The 21,301-nt window shown below is 37.7% G+C and overlaps 1 protein-coding gene across 11 annotated transcripts in view; it reads right to left on the bottom strand.

Annotated features, from left to right (window-relative positions):
* Positions 1-21,301, bottom strand: part of PPP3CB (protein phosphatase 3 catalytic subunit beta) — a 50,048-nt gene that overhangs the window by 27,317 nt on the left and 1,430 nt on the right. For all 11 annotated transcript variants that reach the window (XR_003075545.3, XR_003075546.3, XR_005860608.2 and 8 more), the window contains exons 2-5: positions 10,523-10,723; positions 8,273-8,397; positions 5,090-5,201; positions 3,576-3,721 (exon numbers count right to left, since the gene is read on the bottom strand). Coding sequence is in view for 8 of the 11 variants with exons in the window: in XM_025151454.3 (XP_025007222.1) it covers positions 3,576-3,721; positions 5,090-5,201; positions 8,273-8,397; positions 10,523-10,723 (584 nt within the window). In the remaining 3 variants the exon portion in view is untranslated. The remainder of the gene's footprint in view (positions 1-3,575; positions 3,722-5,089; positions 5,202-8,272; positions 8,398-10,522; positions 10,724-21,301) is intronic.

Here is a 21,301-nt window from a genome sequence, read left to right as displayed (position 1 = left end):
CATAAGAGAATTACTCTTTAATTAAATTCACTTTACACTTTAAAACCTGATCAGCTCTAAGACTGAGGCTAAAAGAAAAATAAATTGCAGTCCCTTATAGCAGTTCTCCCAGACTGTTTTCTTTATGCTTCTTTCCAGAAAGCTCTAACCACGTTTCTTTGTATCTGTGATGCAGTAAGAGCTAAGGCCTCATCAGAATGGCACAATTTATTTGCCTTTCCTTCTCACTTCTGTCTCTAAACAATGCATACAGACATCTGCATGTTAAGATTGCCTTGAAAAATGCAAAACGTCTCAATACATTTTCCCATTTCTACCACAGAACTTGTAAATATGCTTCATATCTATTTCTACCATTTCATTCTCCCCTCTCATCACTCTCCTTGACTGCAGTATTTCTAAGTGAAATACACTGATGTTCTCAGCCTCCAAAATGGTCCAATTCAGTACAAAAAAACCCCCCCACACAAAAAAACAAGCTGTGAATTTAAAAGTGATATACTACTGGACAGCAGCCTCTAATTCTGAGGAAAGGCAGAAGTAGAAATGAAGAATGGAGTGCAACTAACAGAGGCAATTCTAAGAAACAATATACAAGAAAAGATAATAAAAACAAAGGGGGCTATCAATATTTACTGATAGAACAAAGCAAAATTAGGGAAATATTTTTTCCATCTGATATTTTGACCTTTTTTGAAATAGGCTCCCACATACCTTGTTCTATATGTACACAAACTTTTTTTTTTTCTCCCATCCTCATCTGTAATCCCACAGTTTTCTCAGAAGCAACTACTTCTATTTTATGCTGCTCTCAGCTACTCTTCAGCTGTCACTAATCAGGACAGGAGTGGGTATGATTTCCAAACACATCAAGCAAAATACAAAGGATATGTTCATACCTCTCACTGAAGGAAGAAAGGAAAAACAGAAAAACACTGATCCAAAAATTACAAGTTTCTGTAACACTCGGATTCTGTTTTGTCTTTCAGCTTTTGAAAATTCCGATGGGGTAACAACCCCCCTAATACTACAGCAGCGTTGTTATTTGTACACTCTAAGTAGAAGAAAAGTAATAACAGCCAAGATGCCCAGCTGCAATGATAAAATCAGCTACAACTAATTAAACAATTTCTAAGAAAATAACTGAAGCACCAATCTATATTTATCATTTCAGTTTCAAAAGTTGTACTGCATGTCCCATTCAAGTCTACAAAAAGGCTGTTATCAACTGTTGGAAACTTACACTTTCATTCAGCAATCTGAAGCCTGCTTCCAAACTTACATGCTTCTGAATCCTTTCAGAAGAGGTATATAAATATTTCCACATATTCTGAAAATACTGCAACAATTTCAGCTTTTAACTTCCACAATTGGTTAATGGGAGCACTTTCTCATTAAGATCTGTAACTCAATTTGTATTTAAAATCTTCTAGGAGGCCCATGAAGTTGTTTATAATTATTTTTAATTGTTGTTTCATTATGAATATAAAACTTAATCTTACAGTTGCCATAAAACTCAATCAATTCTATACCAAGCATAGCAATTAGATTTCCTGCCAGAGAATACTTTCAGAGGTTCAACTCCATATTTTCCTTAATCACAGTCTCCATTTCTTGCACCAAAATTCCTATTTATGAGGTAAAAGAAGTATAAATTCCCATCAATCGGATGAACCAAAGAACAAGTAACCAAATGTTATGTACTGTAATCTGGAAACACATCTCAAAGGATTCACAGCTCTAAAACCCACTTTTGTGACCACAATGCAACCAAACAGCTTCTTTTTTCTCTGTATTTTCACAAATTGCAGAATATATTAAAAATACAATTTCCTTTATTACACTGTAAAAGAAATTCCAACAGGAGGGAGAAAAACCTTATGACATAAATGCATTAGTTATTCCAAAGCCACTGTACTAGGGATCTTACTCTAAATATCTAAAAACTGTAGAATATCCACAAATGTTCTCAAGCTAATATCACTACCGCACAAAAACCCAATTAATTATTGTTTTCTCTTTTTTTCCATCTTTAATGAGGGAGGTACAATTTTCTTATTTCTTGTAGTCTAGAGAAAAAGTACAGGAGTGACTACTGAGCCATGACAGATACTATCACCTTCTATCACCAAGTAGTACTGGCATATTTTGGCAGAGGCTCTCAACAATACAAGCGATCAAGATTTAAAAGCAGATAGGCCTTTATAGAAGGAATGTGCACCTTAAGTTACATAAGATTCACTTGTCCAAAAAGATTTTCATAAGAGAGAAAAAAAATGTTTTTGATCCCTTCAGAAGCTTCTGTTTCCAATAGAACTTATTTGGTATAACCAGTTCCTCCAAGGATTTCAGATACTGGAAAAGACATGACTAGACACACACAGGGAATTTTGGAAAACCACATAAAAATGCACTCAAGCAGCTGATTCAATGCAAGGGAGCACTCTTTCCTCCCATCTCTCATCTCCACTCCCTTGCCCCCAACAGTGAGGTGAGACACTAGCAGGAATGACCTAGGGAAGGCAGTAATTCTGCTCAATTAGTTATTTCTAGTCTTCAAACAACTGGTTATCTTTTTTTTTTTTTTTTTTTTTTTTTTTAAATTTCCTAGTGAATAACCCAAATGTTGAAAACAAGACCTAGCAATAAACCAACACTCATGCCAGGCTGTATGCCAGTTTTTCAAAACCTGAATAATCAGGACTCCTTGGAAGGAGAGCTATGTCCTGTAGTCAAGATGTCAGCTGAGTTAGCTAAAGTAAGTCAAAAAAGAGTACGCGAGAAGGAAAGCAACTGTGTTTGAAATTCTCAGATACAATCTTGCTCTGACAGCAGCACTCTATGCAAGCTGAAACAAATTTATTAGAAAAAGACATCTTATGTCATCACAATCGTCTTCCCTTAAATTGCACGCTATGAACTACTCAGTGTTTCAATAATTCAGTTATTAAAACTTTTCAGTCTTCTCACTGATACAGTCAGCACTTTTACCACAGTGGGAAGCATTCTACAGCTGTTAAGCAAATACCTATCAAATCTGTCATTTTAAATAGCAGCCCAACTTTCCAGAAAACATAGTTTCAAACTTTTCCAAAAAACAGAAAAAAATCCACACGTTCAAGACAGTAAAAAAAAAAAAAAATTTAAGAAATATAACAATAACTGAAATATGAAATTTGATTTACCAAACGATTTCAAGACTGCAATTAACTTCTATTCCTGAAAGCCACAAGAACTTTAGTCCTTATCTAGTAAAAAGTAAAAGCTCTTTAGATTAGATATGAAGCTTTTATATGTACTACATTACACATCTTAGGAAACTCTGTGGAGTTTTTGAGGTGTTTTTGTGCGGTCTGTAACAGTCCCAGCTGTCCCCACTGAAACGCATCACGAAAAATGTGTTAGATGGGCCAAGCAGGAGCACACATAACCCTTGGTCTCAATTTCAGGTCATGATTTACACTTCCAAATGGACAAGAACAGAAAATAAACTGACAACTTCACAAATGTGAATTTGTTTATCATCACACAAATACCTGTACTTCCACTTAGCTTCAAATACACAAAATACTCACTCTCCTAATGTCATCTAGTGTATTAATTTCTGGTGAAAGTCCACCATGAACACAAAGAAACTGTTGATTTAGGAGAGCAGCAAGAGGGAGGCAATCAAAAGCTTCCATACAAGCATCATAGACTCTTTCAGAGTATTTTATTTTACCTGCGGGAAAGAAAATACAAATTATTAAGAATTCCGTGTTCCACAGAGAGTGCAATCTGGTGGATCATGAATCTAAGAGCGAAACTGACAAATTACATACTCAAAACAAATACAGTTGGGTTTAAATGAATGTTTCCAAACACTACGACAGCAAGCACATTTTTAAGAAATTCTCCTCCAGAACTAACAACCTTTTTCATTTTTTTTTTTAAATGTGGAGAAACTTTTTATTTAAAATAAATGAAACCACAGAACTGTGAGAACTGCTCCAAAAGTAATGCCTCCTATTTTATTATGTTAACATCTGCCTCCAGCATCATGAGTCATGAGGGCAGCAGAGGGTGAACCTTCCTGCCAATATTCTGTTACATTTCATTGTGATGTGACAGATGGCAGCAGAGGGGCAGTCTGACAAAGCAGTGTCAAACATGGAAGCGTGTATGACGCAAAGCTGTGTAACTGAATTCCTCCATGTGGAGAAAATTGCACCCATTGACATTCATCGATGCAGAATGTTTATGGAGACATCAAACAGTGGATGTGAGCACAGTGGTGGTGCATTTCAGCAGTGGTGACAGTGGGCTGCCTCCACTGGTGTAGATGTTTACAAGTGCAGCACACAGGTCTTGTTCATTGCTGGCAAAAACGTTCAGCTAATGGAGATATGTTGAAAAACAATGTTTTGTACCTGGGAATTTGCCCTATCAAACAGTGCTCTTTGTATCTGTTGTAGTTTCCATAGGAATAAATAGGAGGCATTACCTTCAGAGTGATCCACCATTTTGTGCTATACGATTATTATATGGCATGCTTTAAAAAGTACTGAGAAGTTTGTGACTTCTCATTTACATTGAAATGCTAAGAGACTATACATCATATCACATAACTTCTACCTTCATTGAAGAGAGTTTTATCAGAGTAAATGTTCCATTTATTAGTGCATCAATACCAATACAGACTTCCAAAAGCAGGAACAATTTACGTCACCAAAAGAGTTACCTTAGTAATACAGTTAAAATCAATACCCAAATAGAAATTACTCAACAGCAGGGTATTTTCTCGCTAGCTTCACAACTCTGGACAGCATCTTACTTCACACTCTTGATTATAGCCAAGAAACCAAAATAACTTTCTTCTTTTCTGGATTTATGCATCAAAGTTTACTCTATAACATATCTTTACAAACAACAGTCTTCTACATACTTTAATTCCACTGCCACACTTAGCAGCAAGCAGTTTTACAGAAGTGAGCTGGGTTTGCAAAAGTTTGCAGGACTTTGGTTATACTAACAAACATCTCTCAAGCAAAATGACCAGAAATCATCAAGTGGGAAGTAAACTAATGTTATGATCTTAGGCAATACTTACATTCTTGTTTAAACGTAAAATACTCTGTTAGGTGTCTGCATTCATGGTTGCCTCTCAAAAGAAATAACGTGCTTGGATAGAGAATTTTCAGGACCCATAAATACAGCACACACTGTTGAAAAACAAAGACGTTCAATAAATTATACTTTAAAACCTGTTGCTACTCAGACACTTCGAGTAAGAACACCAACAGCTTCAAATATAAGAACAGCTCAATATGCCATTACAAAAATACAATGCTACTTTTCCCAACCCGATACATCAGTTCTGGATCAGAGTCATGCAACTTGTTCAGTTTCATCTAGGCAATGCATGTCTCTGTGCACGGAATCTGATTTCATAAGAAAAGCAGACATAGGCTAGTGGAAATAAATGATGAACAAAATCCACGAAAAATCTGTTTAAATTAAAGACATCCGTATTGTTTTAGGGTGTTTTTAAACTAAGAATTGACAGAATTTGTCATTTCCTCCCCCCAGAAATGAGAACACTGCTTGTTCATTCATTGTTCAAGCAGTAAATTCAAGGTAGTATAGTAAATAAATTTTCATACATGATCATTATTGCAACATCAGAAGCAAAGAGAGTTGGGGCAGAGCTGCAAAACATGCAAAGTTTTTGAAACTTAGAGCCTGTTACCATCCAGCAGTCCTGGACACCCAAAGTGTATTTCTTAATCTTCAAATACAATTTTTGTATTTTTAACTGAGCAGAGAAAAAGTTAAATCCTGGTAGTTCTGGATCACCTTGAAGTCATCTGCAAGTCACTACTATTTTTTTCCAATCAGTATAGGAACCCTGAAGCTATCATTCTACAAAGTTATTTTGCATAGTACAGTAAGTACACAAAGGAAGAAGGAAAACAAAGGAAACAGATATTGAAAAAAACATCAAGGATTTCTATTGAGAAGTTCAGCTAAACTAATTATTGGTTTTTAATCTTAGCAAAAATATACAAATTAATCATTTTTGTATGTTTTTCTAACTGCAAAATATCTTGAGGTCTTGCAAGGTCCCCAAGACTCTTTAAAACTACTTCCCAGCAGAGTACATTCAGTTTGTGACACAATTGCTAATCATCAGATGAATATGTGAATTCATTGGGCAAATTCTGTAATTGTGAAATATTTTAGCTAATTCAGCTTGCATGAAGAATTTATAGACATTATCAATCTTAAAGATTTGCAACAGACAAGTGTAAAAGCAGTGCCTTTCTGTCAATAAACAAATACTGAACAAAAATGATGGGATTTTAAGCATGGTATTAAGTCAAAAAGAACATTTATTGTACTGTTTCTGTACCAGCATATATATTTTTTATTATTATATACAAACTAGTTTTCTATGTCCTATTTCTTTCAGTATAGAAAAGAAGAACTTGTGTATATTTATGGGAAGATCTCCATCTTAATCCCAGTAGTCTGCTTTATACAAATATAGCATAGCATGTAGTGAATTTTCCCATTAGAAAAGATGGCATTTGTTTAATTGAAAATGGTTTACTACTGAAGCATCAATGCAATTAAAAATGTTTTAGGATAGACCGATTAAAGCATTTATCAGAGAAAAATCAATTTCACTCTTTGTGAAGATTTAAAGATTTCACCTTCACTGTTCTGTGAAAAGACAATTTTATCGAGACTGTGCTATGTTTCCAGTCACTAAGAGAAACTCTGAAGCATCCATATACGAACACTCCCAAATTCCACCCAGAGTTAAAGTGACATTTCCTAAACATCAAGGATAAGCAAGCAAAAATTTATCCAGATTTTTTAATTTAATTTTTAAGGAAAATGTTGGAAGCAAAGGGCTAAATTTATTATTTTAACATATTATTTTTTCCCTTTCTCAAGGAAATGTGGGAAAAGCATAGGCCCACCTCCACGGACTTACAGCATTTCAACTTCATTCACAAAATCTGCCACATACTTTACTGCTGCTCCAATAGCCACTTTGAGCAAAAAAAGACACAGATTATCTCAATGAAGAGAAGCATATTAAAAATCCTGGAGTGGTTTTCAAGAGTATATTTAGTATATCTTCATGTGTTCCACAACTCTATGTAGCATTCCAAATATTATATTAAAAAATAAATTATAATAATATAAAATAAAAAAATGAACCTGTTCCAATCAAAATATTCAAGCATATCCATTGTTCACAAGGTTTTCTTAAGTGCAATGCTTGAAAAGTTGTTTTGTTGCTACAGTTCATCGTTGCTATGTAAAAGTCCTTGAAAAGAACAATTAACTTATTTGTAATCACCAAGAGCAGGCCACGAAGACCAAATGAATATACAGCATATTTATGTTGGAACTTTTCCTTATAAATGACTTTCTGATGCAATCATTCTTGTTGTATCTCCTGTTTGTCTGCTGTCACTAAAAACTCCTTAGTGCATGTCATCCACAGCACATATACATGCCCACACATACATTATTAGGACAAAACCTCATACACCAAGCATTGCAAAATGCTATTTGAAATGGTATACCACTCTATTAGATTTGGTGTCAACGAAGACATCCCAAGCTGACTCAAGAAGAGTAGTTAACTGAAAAAATCATACATCTGGAACTAATTGATATGAATATGTGAATATCTCTGATGTGTAACATATTTCATAAATATGCTGAAAATTAAAAAATTATTTGAATTCAAAATACCTGAAAAATAAAAGGCAGATACACATGCCATCCTTTGGGAATATCTGTAATCACCCTCACAATTACAGCAAAGAAAAATATCAATAATTATTAAACAACATTTTATATATATGTATATATATATATAAAAGGAGTCTACTTTGTACAGATAAACATTTTAACACATTGAGAGAAGGACCTCTCAGTCACAACTCACCTGTTCTCCAAAAACTTATAAATGCACCTTAACGCATACTCCCAGAGAAGCAACATTATACATAATAAAACTACAGAATTCAACTGTCATAAAACCCAATTGCAGAAAGAGGAGGAAAAATGAGTAAGTCTGGCAGTTTCAACAGGACAGTCCAAATCGCTGGTCAATATCCTCCAGTAAGTAGGCCTTTGTAAGAGAAGGAAGCACAGCAAGGAAGAACACATTCACATGTTAAAGCAGACCTAAAATGTCATTTGCAAATCTCCATAAAAGCGTGCTTATAGAAAAATTTAGGACAAACAGATTAATATATTCAGTTACCTCTATACTAAAATAACCTCTGTCTACATAGTCACCGAGGAAGAGGTATCTTGTGTTAGCAGGTGATCCTCCCACTTCAAACAGCTTCATTAGATCAAAGAACTGGCCATGTATATCACCACACACTGCAAGCAAAAATTTTGTTCAAATTAATTAAAAAAAATCTAACAGAAAAGTTACTAAGTTATAGTTAAGTAAACAGCCACAAAGTACTTCTAATTAAAAGACATGCATAAAAAAGAAATAACAGAAGTTTCTGAAGCTTCACCTTCTGCTGCTCACTAAAATACTGCTCTTGCTACATGTGGCAATGCTGGTAACAATCAGATTTGCATCTGGCACACTGTGGAATATTTTTTAGTAGTTAATACACAGAGCATCGAGGTCTTGAAAGCCATCAGCAGCTCTTTACTGTCTCCCCCAGCCCCTTATGTACCTTCACAGATCTGCCTTGGTATGCATTTTGAAAAGGTATTGCGATGCTGCTTTGAAACAATTTGCTGTTTCCATGAGGGACTGAAAACAGCAGGGAGAGTATGCCTTTGTTTTCTAAGTCTGACTATCACACCTTTCAACATCATCAATATCTTCTCTTCTACTCTTCTCCTTCAAATAACCACGTTCATTATTTCAACAATGGATTTTTCTTGTGGTTTTAAATAAGAAATAGTACAAGATCAGTGGTCAGCACAACCTAGGGCAGAAGTGCCAAAGATAACAGATGGGAAGACTCTGAAGAGCACGCAGCAATGCCAGGTCATCTTGCAATTAAAAAAAAAAAAAAACAACCTCAAATGGAAGAGACAACTGCTCCTAACTCCTCATCCCCACAGGAATTTCCAGTGCAATGGAAGTCAGGAGCTGCTTTCCTGTTTCAGCAGGGAGGTGTTGCTGATAGCACTCGAGAGCCTGTGTCTTCCATCGACACAAAACGTCACTGATCAGCTGCTGACCAGTCTCTTTTGACTTCTTAGTGTGCTTCAGTAAATTTGGGGTGGGGAAACAAGTCCTTCTAATTTTGGAAAGAAACATTAGATATGGCACTTGACAGATTGTTATTTCCTTGGAGTAAAACAATTGTCACAATGACCAAATAAAATGCGTCCTCTTGTATGTCACTTCTCTGAAGATTTCTACTCAAACTCTGCAAGAACATTCCTCTTTTTCAGCTTGCAATACACCAGTAACACAGGGCAGCTACACAAATTAAGTGAAAGATAAAAATTCTAAATGTATGGACTTTAGTTTTGAGCTTGATCTAGAACTTGGGAATACTCTGAGTTCAGTCAGCTAGTTGTTTCCACCAGGTCAATAGTTTAATTTTCTTTAAAATGCCAGCAATGATATACTACTTCAATGTTTTCATTTGCCTGACATTAACAAATCAAAGCAAGCTGATGCCCTGAGTTGAGCATTTGAAAACACTTAGTTTTAGAAGGTCCATTTAGAAGAAAGCTTTCAAGCTAAAGACCACTTGAGTTGAATACACAAAAAAAATAGAATCTACATTTATTATTTTAAACTACAGATACACAATAAAAAGTATTTTCTATGAATCTTGATTTTTTGTAAAAAAAAAAAAAAACTATATATAAATAAAGGACACTAAGTCCATCATTCTCTAGGTCAAATACAAACAGAACTAGTCCAAGTACAAAAATACCCCTAAAAACACTACAAGTCAGTTTTGTATCACAGCGGATCAGTCCCATTACATTAAGATGGCAAAACAATCTTACGTTTTTCAGTAGTACTACCCTCATAAGAACCCCATTTTGCATTCAGTCATCAGTTTCTCCTACAGAGGAACTATAAGGTGTATTTTTCACTCAGCAATCTAGGTCACAGTATTTGCTTCAAACAACAGCAATTAGCTTCTCTTCACATATTTAGATTTCAGAATAATTCTGAGCTCACTTATCTGTTCCAGGGAAACGCCTTTGTTCCCACTTACATCACAGGAATTAGAAATTCATAATTCACAAGCATTTAACTACTTTCTCTTTTGCCATTATAACCCTGTTTACTCTGTTTTATTCCCCAGCAGATTCAATGCCTCAGTTTTACACGGTAATGAGCAGTGTCTTTTTTTAGGCCATCTGAGCACTGCTAAGCAAATGCAACTGTGCGAGATTATTCAGAAAGATTACACAGAAATTCTATTCTAGTGATTTTTAAGAAAAACTACACTCGTGAAAAAAGGAATATTTTAAAAATGTATTTATTAGTGAAATAATCTAGAAATGTTACCTGTAATTGGAGCTTCAACTTCTATCATAGTTTTTTCCCTCCGTAATATTGCAGCACCCTCATTGATGATTCTAAGTGCAATTTCTTCATCCACTCGACCTTCCTTAATCAAGTGGTTCTTCAAAATGTCAACCCTGGGTTTTCCATCTGTGTCAAACACTTCTTCAGATGTCAAACGATGCGTTGGTGGAAAAGGGACAGCTAAAATTTAAAAGAAGAAACACCAGTCGCAACAATGCTATTCTAAATATATATTCCAACAAGAAGGAACAGAACTGGATCTATCATGGAACAGCTGTTAACCAAAGCAAATTTGTCTTCCAGTCAACAAACTCAATGACGCCATGAAAAATGGGATAGAATAGTGCTTTCTGCATATGTATTAAAAGAATCAACACCTATACATGTACATAGGAACTATAAAATTACTGAAAGGCGCAGCAAAATATACATTTGGAAGAGTCAAAACTGCCTTTGTAAAGGAACACAGTATTTCTCAAATACACTGGCATTCTCTGAAGGAAAAAGTATTTGGGATGCAGGAGATCCATTTAATATCCACTCAGACTTGCAAAAGGCACTTTAAAATACGGCCGTCATCAAGATCTCTTCAAAGCAATAAAAAAAACCCAACAAAGGTAGTAACAAAAGGACAGAAAACTGTTTAAAGGATTGTAAGAAAAAGGAGGTGACAGTAAGCATGTGGAAAGGAAGGTCACGAGATCACCCCCCTAGGATCTGTGCTACTTAACATATTCATAAATTACACTGAAAAGAAGGGCACTCATAGAGGGGTGCAGTTTTCAAGAGACAACAAGTATTTCAGACAGTGAAGAACTGTGCAGGTTATAATGAGCTACAGAAGAAATACCGAATGGCTCAGCAAGAAAACATGACATTAAATATTAATAAATGTGAATTAATGAAGGAAATAAATTCTAACTTTACATATAAAAAAAATCACAGATTATAAGCTTACTACTACTATTCATCAGCAAGGTCTTCCCTACTGTTCTAGAAAAATACCTAATTAAGAATTACTGGCAAAGGAATAGAAAACTAAATAAGACAATTATGCCACTGATAAATCTAGTAGGCAATTTGGGTTCACTCATATTATAAAGGGAAAATAATAATTTAAAAAAATAATTTAAGAACAATAAAAACAGAAAAAAGTTCCAATGGTTTCTGCTACAGGAATAACAAAGGTAAGCTAGAATTCTTCAGCCTAAAATTATGAAAACTAAGGGGGTGACACAGATCTACAGCAGCATTAATGGACAAGGTGAAACAGCTCTCCCTCAGCCCCCATATGGCAGAGAGGCAGCAGGATGGACTCCAACAGTCTGAAGTTCTGTCAGACCGCTGATTAAGCAGCGGAACAACTTCATATTCTCAGAAAAAAAATCTGTAACTTCGGGAGCCTATAGCATAGCCATCATGAATAGGCAGAAAACCCTTCATCGAGCCTGCTTTCCTTATTCTCCTGTCGTACTACCTCCAAAAGATTTAACTACGAATTGAGGCTCTCCATGTGCTTGACACAACTTTAGAAACGTCTGTATCTGAAGTCTGGATCCCAGTTTGTGGATCAAAAGAGATCCTATGTGATCCATATCTCAGAGAAGCAAAGCACATGAGAGGTCTGAATTGGGAACCAAACCAGGCTCAGCAGCTGCCAAGACTGCTAAGATTTGACTGCAGCTTACATAGGAGCGTAGAATATCCTGAGCTGGAAGGGACCCACAGGGATCACTGAGTCCAACTCCCGGCTCCACACATCACCACCCAAAATCCAAACCTTATGCCTGGGAGCACTATCCTGAACTCCAGCACTCGGGGCTGTGCCCACTGCCCTGGGCAGCCTGCCCACCACCCTCTGGGGCAGAACCGTTCCCAGAACCAAGGAGCAAAAAATGGGAGAAATGAACTTGATAAAGGCTGCAAGGCACAGACGCTAGGCTCGATGAAGAACCTATGCTTCTGAATCTAGGTCCATGTCAAATGTAGTTGGTGCAACTACACAAACATACACGCTGTGAATATCCCCGAACGAATGCACACAAAGCGAGCTGGTAGGTGAGAAAGTCAGTTACTAAACAGGGAAGTCACGTCTGTTTGCAGGTGTCAAGTTCATGTAAGCTTACAAAAGCAGGCAGTTCCTTTGAGGAGACGGGACCATGAATGCCTTCAGTAACGCCAAGTTGAGCTCATCCTTTTATGAGATATCAGACAATTCACCAGGTAGGTTTCTCCTGCTCTAACTGTTACAAAAGCATGAAAGATCCTGCCTTCACAGAACCACAGTCAATCAACACCGAGACGCATTTCTGTAGAAACTGGGCTTCATTAGCTCTAGAATTACTCCTGGAAAATGACCTACTTAGGTGAAAGACAAGCCTTTTTTCTTTCTGGAGATTTTTTGAATAGATGTAGGACATGGCAGAGAACTGGATGTTGAGGTGACCAGCTGCACTCTCGCACAAATCATTACTGATGTACTGCAACTGCCAGTGGCCTCAACTCAGAAGGATGGCGCTGATCTCTTCCTTGTGACAGTATGGAAATACTTCAAGGATTCTAAGCATGTGGTAGGGAGAATTTTGTTCTATTAACAAAGTTCCGGGTACTATTTTTTTGACCAGATTCTCAAACAAAAATATATAAATTCTACTTCAACAACTACTGCTTTGAGTTTTAATTAATATATTTATAGAAATTATACTTCAAATGGAAAACTGGATATCCAGGAATTATCTTTAATGTACCAAAATCATCAATGCTAGTGTCAGAAGCCTTAAAATTATTTCCTTGGAGTTTAACAAAAATCTTTTTTTCCCACAATATATGCATTGCCCAAGAAGGATATGTTTTAGCACAATTTTCTGAGAAGGAAGAATAAAACACAGCTAGTGATTTCATCTGCATCACTCAACTGGAATAAACTAGCAGTACTTCTGATAAAAATTGATTCTTTCCACTTCAGACGGTTTTGTCTCCACAGTTAACACTATATTAGAGCTTATACCTTTGAAAAAAAATACTAAAATAACATTTTAGTAAGTTAAGGATGACCATTTTTGAAGCATGCAGACCATTTCTGCAAACTAATGGGTTTAATTAAACCTTTGATGAAGTAGTAATAGAATGTTATAGCCCAAGGAAAAAGAATTGCAGCATGATGTGTTCCAAGACAGAAATACAATCTGTGAGTTTCAACGTCTTTGTGCAGAACCTGTGCTCTTGGGACTGCAACAGAATGGTAATTAACAGGAATTACCCTAAGGAAATAACATGGTGTTGGTCATTAAAGGAATCCCTTCTTCCACTCCCTGCAAAGCTAAGCAACAGATAAGCACTGAGATGAATCGCTAAAGCAGTACATGCTGTGGTACAAAATAACAGACTACATCCCAACAGCAAAAGTAGAGATCTTAGTAACAAAGATAACACACCATGACTTACAACAACGTACAGGATTTTCTAACTCAAATTGTTGCTTACCAGTAAAATGTAATTGATTTTACTTTTAAAGTACGAACGGATGGTACAATTTTGAGTGCATTGATTCAAAACTTTAAACACTAAAGCCAGGGAAAAAAAAACAATGAGTAACTTGGTTTTGTCAGCAAAAGGTGATGATGTTTTCTATTCCTATTAGCATACATTTGCAAAGAAGAAAATGGATCTTTATGTTGCAGTACTACATAAAACAGAGATAGCAAATGAAAAAAAAACCCAAACAAACAAACAAAACCCCACTTCTAAACTTAATTCTATAGGTGGATTTTCATGAATCCCTGGGCTCATTTATTTATACCTTACAAAAACAAACAAACAAAAAAAAAAAACATGCTATAGTGATCCAAAAGTCATCATGAATCCAAATGGATAAATCTGCAGCACACTGTGAAGAGGTTCAGAAGCAGAAAAACTACATTAGTGTAGCACTTCACTCAATGCAATAATCCCTGCAGAGAGGTGCAGTATGGCAACTAACACAAACATGCTACTTCCAGACCCAAAGCAGATCTCACATTGCCTAGTAACTGACTACAACAGTAGTTGCTAATAAAATCTAACATGTAGATGCTGTAAATTTAAACCACACTGGTATATATGCCCATTTTACTAACTGCGGTTAAACCTGGCTTGTATCAGAGGCACCCTGTTGGAAAAGGTTCATGAAACAAGATGAGATCAAAACTCCTAGACAAATGGTAGGAAAAAGTATAAGGGATCAAGAGTACAGTGTACTCCCACAAGCAAGTGTGGAACTGCTCCTAAGACCTCCAAACTTAAACAATTCTTTTCTTTGATTTTGAAAGAAAAATGAGCCCTTTTCCCTCTATAATGAGGACCCATGTCAAGTTTTATAAACTGGGCTTTGCCTTTATAAGCATGCTCAACTCTCCAGTTTCCATTTTGTGTTTTAAAAGTGTTTTTCGTTTCACAGATAAAGCCTCAGTTCACATTACCAAGGTTGCTAAACACAGACATTGGGTTTGTGTCAGATCTCCCAATTTAACACAAGGGAATAATGTGATGCATTGGTGGCAGATATACATGAAACACGTCTCCACAAACTGATAAAACGTCATAATGGTTTCAGTTGGATGGGACTTTGAAGACAACCTAGTTTCAAGCCCCTGCCATGGGCAGGGCTGCCCCCCAAGTCACCAGATCAGCTGCCCAGGGTGCCCCATCCAGCCTGGCCTTCAGTGCCTTCAGGGACGGAGGCACCCACAGCCTCTCTGGGCAGCCCAGTCCAGTGCCTCACCGCTTTCTGAGTAAGGAACTCCTTCCTAACATCTAACCTAAATCTCCTCCTCCTTCAGTTTAAAACTGTACCCCCTGCTTCTATCACTATCAGACCATGTAAAAAGTTCATCTCCATCTTGTTTATACGCTCCCTTTAAATACCAACATGGTGCAGCAAGGCCTTCTCCAGGCTGAACAAGCCCAGGTCTCTCAGCGTCTCCTCACTTGAGAGGTGCTCCAACCCTCTGATAATCTTCATGGCCCTTCTCTGGACACACTACAACAGCTCCACATATTTCATGTGCTGGGGGCCACAGGCTCAGACACAGTACTCCAGGTGGGGCCTCATCAGGGCGGAACAGAGGGGGACAGTCATCTCCCTCACCCTGCTGGTCATCTCTCCTTTGAAGCAGCCCAGGATACTGCTGGCCTTCTAGGCTGCAAGCTCACACTCACTGCTGGAGTGAGTATTCATAATGATGAGTGAATATTCATAAATGAATACGACTCCTAAGTGAATACATCTATGGTGCTCTGCGAAGAAAAGCCAGCATTACTCACTTTGCCAGCATTGTTGTCTGTGTTTGTTGTTTGGCTGTGTTTCGTGGGCTTTTGGGGGTTTAGGTTTCACAAGTGCATTGCTAACTATGAACCAGCATTCAGAAAAATAACAAACCCTAATTCCTAGCTTATCTTCTGGTCCATCCCTGGAGCTTTCACCTCTATGCCAATATCTATAATGAACCAAGAAGAATAGCATCCATGAGTACTGCTACAAGGACAGAATACATCCAATTGTCCTTTTTCACTTGGTAGGACATCACACGGAGAAGAAATAGCATGAAGACATCACAGACGGTTGGCCTACAGACCTGCAACCTTGACAGTATTACTTAAACACTAACACACGACAGCATCCTCTTGAATCAGAAATCTAGGATCAATAGCTGTCAAAAAATACAAGCTACCCTACTCATCCCAAACATTACAGTACATATTCAGCAAAGTCAGTTCCTTATAAATTAAAGCATTACTCTGAAATGCCACAAAAATTATCCCTTCATTCAAGTTTCTTTAAAGGCATGTCTCTTGCTACAGTGTCAAGTGTTCTTAAAGCAAAGACAGACGACCCTGTCAACCTTGAAACTTTGCTAAAGCACTGCGGGCACTATTTCTTTTATCTCTCACAGTCTTAAAAATTTCATAAAATTATAAATCTCAGATGAAACTGTGGTTGCGCCCAATATGTCATGCTGCATTCACCTTTTATGCTGAGCATTTTTTCTATTAATTTGGTGAATGCTTTTGAAAATTTCTCTCAGAAAAAAAAATATTACTTGTCTGAAAACCACCAGTGGGAGGACCATCCTTAAAAATGACCACTCTGCATTATGCTAAGAGATTACTTAGTGTTTAAACATGCTTCTGCCCCCGATGGATCCACAGGACTTTCCCTCACCATGCTTCATGTTCCAAACAGGTTGGCTTAAGGATTTCCTCTAGAGAAGTAAGTTTCACTACTGCATGTAATTGCTATGAATCCCACAATTTAAATTATGAATTATATGAAAAAGTATCTCACTTTTCTTTCATACTCAATTCAGGAAAACGTTGTTCAGTACCGCTTTTCTCCTTTTCACTGGGAAACAGAAATTGCAGCCGTTTCCTACTAATCTTTTCTAGTAAGAACTGAGGTAAACCCAACAACGCACCTCACTTATCTACCCCTTCTCCAAGTTACAGATTTATAATTTTCTGTTCTGCCTCACACAAAATGCACTCTTTGCTGCTGAACATATCTCTAGATAAAGAAGAAAACCAGGATGGGGGACCAAAAATTACATGCTGCCGTTACAGATGAACACCTAACACAAGACATATGAAATGGATGCTGCTACTTTCTCTTTCTCTTTGTCCTAAACTGATCTGCTAACAATCCCTGAATTCCCATCAGTCTGTTCAACTGTCACCAAACTAGTATTTTCAGAACACCACCCGTACAGACCCTACTGTTTATTTCCAAAGCTCACCACAGCAAAGGATGTTCCTCCCCTGTAGTCTCTACTACTTGGCCTTTATCACAGCTGTGTCTCCTGCAGCTTCACCAGCCACTCGCTCCGTCTAACAAAGGCCTTCTGAAACACCACTGGAAGTTTACTAACATAGGTAAGTGCTATTACTTTGCTATTTGCTCTGTTTTCTAAATAATTTAAGAGTATATTTAAAGAGCACTGAAGACAGATGTTAATCTTCTTCAAGTGCAGAAGTTTATTACCCATCCATGTATTTTCTTTCCTAACCAATTTTGATCCAAAAGAGAACATTTTCTCCTTTGTTTCTTTTAAAGACTCTGATGAGGGAACGTGATCAATGGTTTTTCCTGGATCAATCACATTACAGGCTCCTCCAAAAAAATGCTAAAAATTCCTCTGGATTCCCTTCTATGAAAACTGGACCAATTCTTCTTTAATACCATATTTCTCCAGGGACTGAGTCAGTCTACTCTTTCACAAGTGCTGCAAGTCTGCTTAAATTAAACTCACTGATCTACAGCTCTTCAGTTCAATCTGGAGCTTGGTAAAAATGCTGCTGTGCTCCACTTCTCAGACTCAGAAGATGAGTTATGCCACAGGCTACAGAAAATAGATCAGCAATTTTGCACCCGAAAACCCCAAAGAAAAGAAAAATTCCATTAGCGCCACGAGAAAGATATCTTCTGGTCCAGGATATACACTTTTAAAAATCCATACTGTTGGTATGTACTGAAACCATTTACATTTCTGTGAGGCTTCTTCAGTCCCATCCAGAAAAAAAAAAAAAAAAAAAAAAAGAAACCTGGGAAAGAGTTGTTAGGCTTTTCCATCACAAACGCAGATGAAAGCAATTACCAGACTTCTGCTCTGGCCTTTCCATCCCAAGCCTCACCTGCCAGTTGGCCCTACTGAAACTAAGGCAGGTGTGGGGTTTTTTTTTTGTTTGCTGCTTGTTGATATTATTTACAGTTCATGTATTCTCACTACTCCCTCAAAAAAATGAGAAAGAACACATATGGCTATTCAAACATAACTCATCAGAATTCCATCCCATTCCATTTTCTCTCCCACATCATAACTATGACTCCCCCCCCCATCCCCCCCCAAAGTGTTAATATTCTCTGTAATAGCCTCCTGCTCTTCTCAATCAGTTTGGAATCAGGCTAGGCAGCAGCATAAAGGCATTCTAAGGGCCTAACCATATTTTCAAAACAGTCATCGTGCTGCTTGTATTTTGAAGTCAAACATTACAACAATTCTTTTTCTCCTACGTGGACATCACTGTCAAAAAGTAGCTATTAGTATCTTAATTTAGGGTCCTGTTCCAGGCTAAACCATGAGCTACTTCTCGCTGGGTTTTGCAGAGTAGTTGAGTTGCTTCAATAAGCTATCATTTAATAGCTAAAAATGATCATCTGCCTATCACACTTTATCATGGCTTTTATGCAAAATAAAGGTATCCTGAAGTCTCCCATACCCAGAAAAGCAGACATCATCTTCACATATGTTGACCAAAGGCAGTCACTCATCGCAAAAATAAAGTAAAATCAGAAGAACCAGATATAGCCATCAAATACTAACAGCAGTTTGAATGCTATCTTCCAAGATACTAGCGTAATACTAGCTACTAGATAATGGCACAAGACTAAGTGTTCTTCAGACATGAAGAGGGCACCTCAGAAAGCAGCAAATCAAGAATACAGGTACCATTTCTCATCTCTGTCATATGCAGCAACAGAAGCCTGGCCATCTGACAGCCTGGGGAAACCAAAAGCCACAGATAGAATCATAGAATTGCTCAGGTTGGAAAAGACCTTAAAGATCATGAAGTCCAACAGCAACCTAACCGTACTACCCTAACAAACCTCCTCTAAATCATGTCCCTGAGCACCACATCAAAAGGGTTTTTAAACACGTTCAGGGATGGTGACTCAACCACCTCCCTGGGGAGCCTATTCCATTGCTTAACAACCCTTTCTGTAAAGAAGTGTTTCCTGATATCCAACCTAAACCTCCCCTGGGGCAACGTGAGGCCATTTCCCCTCACCCTGTCTCCTGTCACCAGTGAATCTGTGCATTTCAACTCTACAGCTAACCATTCATTTACAGGAGAAACTGCAAGTACAAATTACTGAGACACAACTTAACTGAGAAATGAAATACATACATACATATGAGCTTCTGATATACTATAATACAAGCAGCCACCAGTTTGTAATTCTTATTTGGAAGGCATGCAAGGCCAATGCAGCCAGATGGCACACACGGCACATGTGAAGCCATGATTGTGTTACGCGTATGTCCAATGTGAACATTCTAACTGGTAACATTTCAGGTATTTTTTAGACGTGGGCACCTCTGATGAGTAGACAAATATACAGGTCAAAATAAAAAGGAGGCCATATCCTAATTATTACCCTAGCTTCATTAATCAGTAAATTATTTGTATGTAATTAAATTAATAATTTAATTACATTACCACATCATTAGTAATGTTTTTTCTTGTGAGTATCTCTTGCCCACTTCTGCCAACGTGTACTAACAACGAAGAATTTAATTTCTCATGGCATCTCATTTTTGATAGTTTCTTTTCCCCTCTTCCACCAACAGAGAAAGAAAAAGCTGAAATAAGAGCAACAGATAAAGCGATGCAAATACCAACAAGCATTAAGTCCTGAATTCATGTTTCCTCCTTAGAAGATGTGCTGCACGGAGAGCATGAGAACCCAAATACGGACCAATGCTGTACTGCACAGACACACCAGGTAACACTACTGCATTTTTCTTCCAAGTTCTGTGGCTGCTCTCAGGGAACTGAGATGTTATAAATGAAACGCCTCAACGATGAGAGGCAGAAAACCTGGATGCCTCAAACAGATTTCTTCTGGGAACAGAGCTGACGGCATCCAAGAAATCAGAACCTCTTATATGCTTTTCCAGCCAACAGTGCTTTTGAATTTCAGTGAAAAATGATTCCCCGAAGAAGATTCCCAGAAACGTATTCCAGTAAATAAATTCATTAGTAACTATCAGTGATGGACTTGATACTTCATTGAAAAGCTCCGAGCTCTAAATGATTCTTTAGCATTCGAGAATTAAAAAGTACAGGACGTTGTTTAACCACTCAATACTCTCACCAGCACACCTGGTCCACGCATTTTCATCAGAATAAATTAATACTTTCTGTCCCCTGGCACACAGTGCTGTCTTGACAAAAGCAGAGGGCCTACCTATTTTAAACTAGTATCACCATCCCTGTAATCTGTTCATCGTGCCATAGGTAAGAGTATGAGGAGCACTCCCTGTATGTGAGAGGTAGCAAGTCTATTTGTGAACAGAGATGTCACATTTTAACATGCTTTCAACAAATGTATTTCTGTTGCACAGATACACCCCCTATGCCCTGACACAACCTGCAATCCCGCATTGCTGGGGTTGCTGTCGAAATATTTCAAGCTGCACTGCATCCCACTGGGGCAGGGAGTGGTGGGGCAGTCTGCCCTTCATGCTAAGAACACAGCTCCACACAGCTGCCCGGCTCCCTCCAGAACCCCACAGTTCAGGTACAGAGGAGGCAGGCTGGCAGAAAGAAGAGAAAAATGCCACTGTATGAACGCTGAACTGGCTGTGGTTCTGCCGGACGAAGGTACCAAGGCCTGCTTACCTTTACAACATCTATGTATCCCCACACAACCAGGTTCAGAGAAACGCTGTAGCCTTAGGCTGTGATCCTGCTACAATGAAGCAAGCCCTAACCACCCTTTTTAGCAACCAGATTCATAGGCAGCACCTTACAAAGAGTTACAAAGTCTCTGGAAACCAGCAGGTTCTTCCACGTTGTCTGAAGAACTTATATTTGTTACAACAGATTGCAGTAGAGCTATAAGACCTCAGCAAGCCTTAACACTGTTAGAATGGTTTAGCACCAACAGCCCCAATTACCACGAGTCCCTAATTTGCCAGTTCTATCGTTTTCTACTTTTAC

The sequence above is a fragment of the Gallus gallus genome, chromosome 6 (genome assembly GCF_016699485.2).
Source record: "Gallus gallus isolate bGalGal1 chromosome 6, bGalGal1.mat.broiler.GRCg7b, whole genome shotgun sequence".
NCBI lineage: Eukaryota > Metazoa > Chordata > Aves > Galliformes > Phasianidae > Gallus > Gallus gallus.
This window is presented reverse-complemented; position numbering and strand designations above follow the sequence as displayed.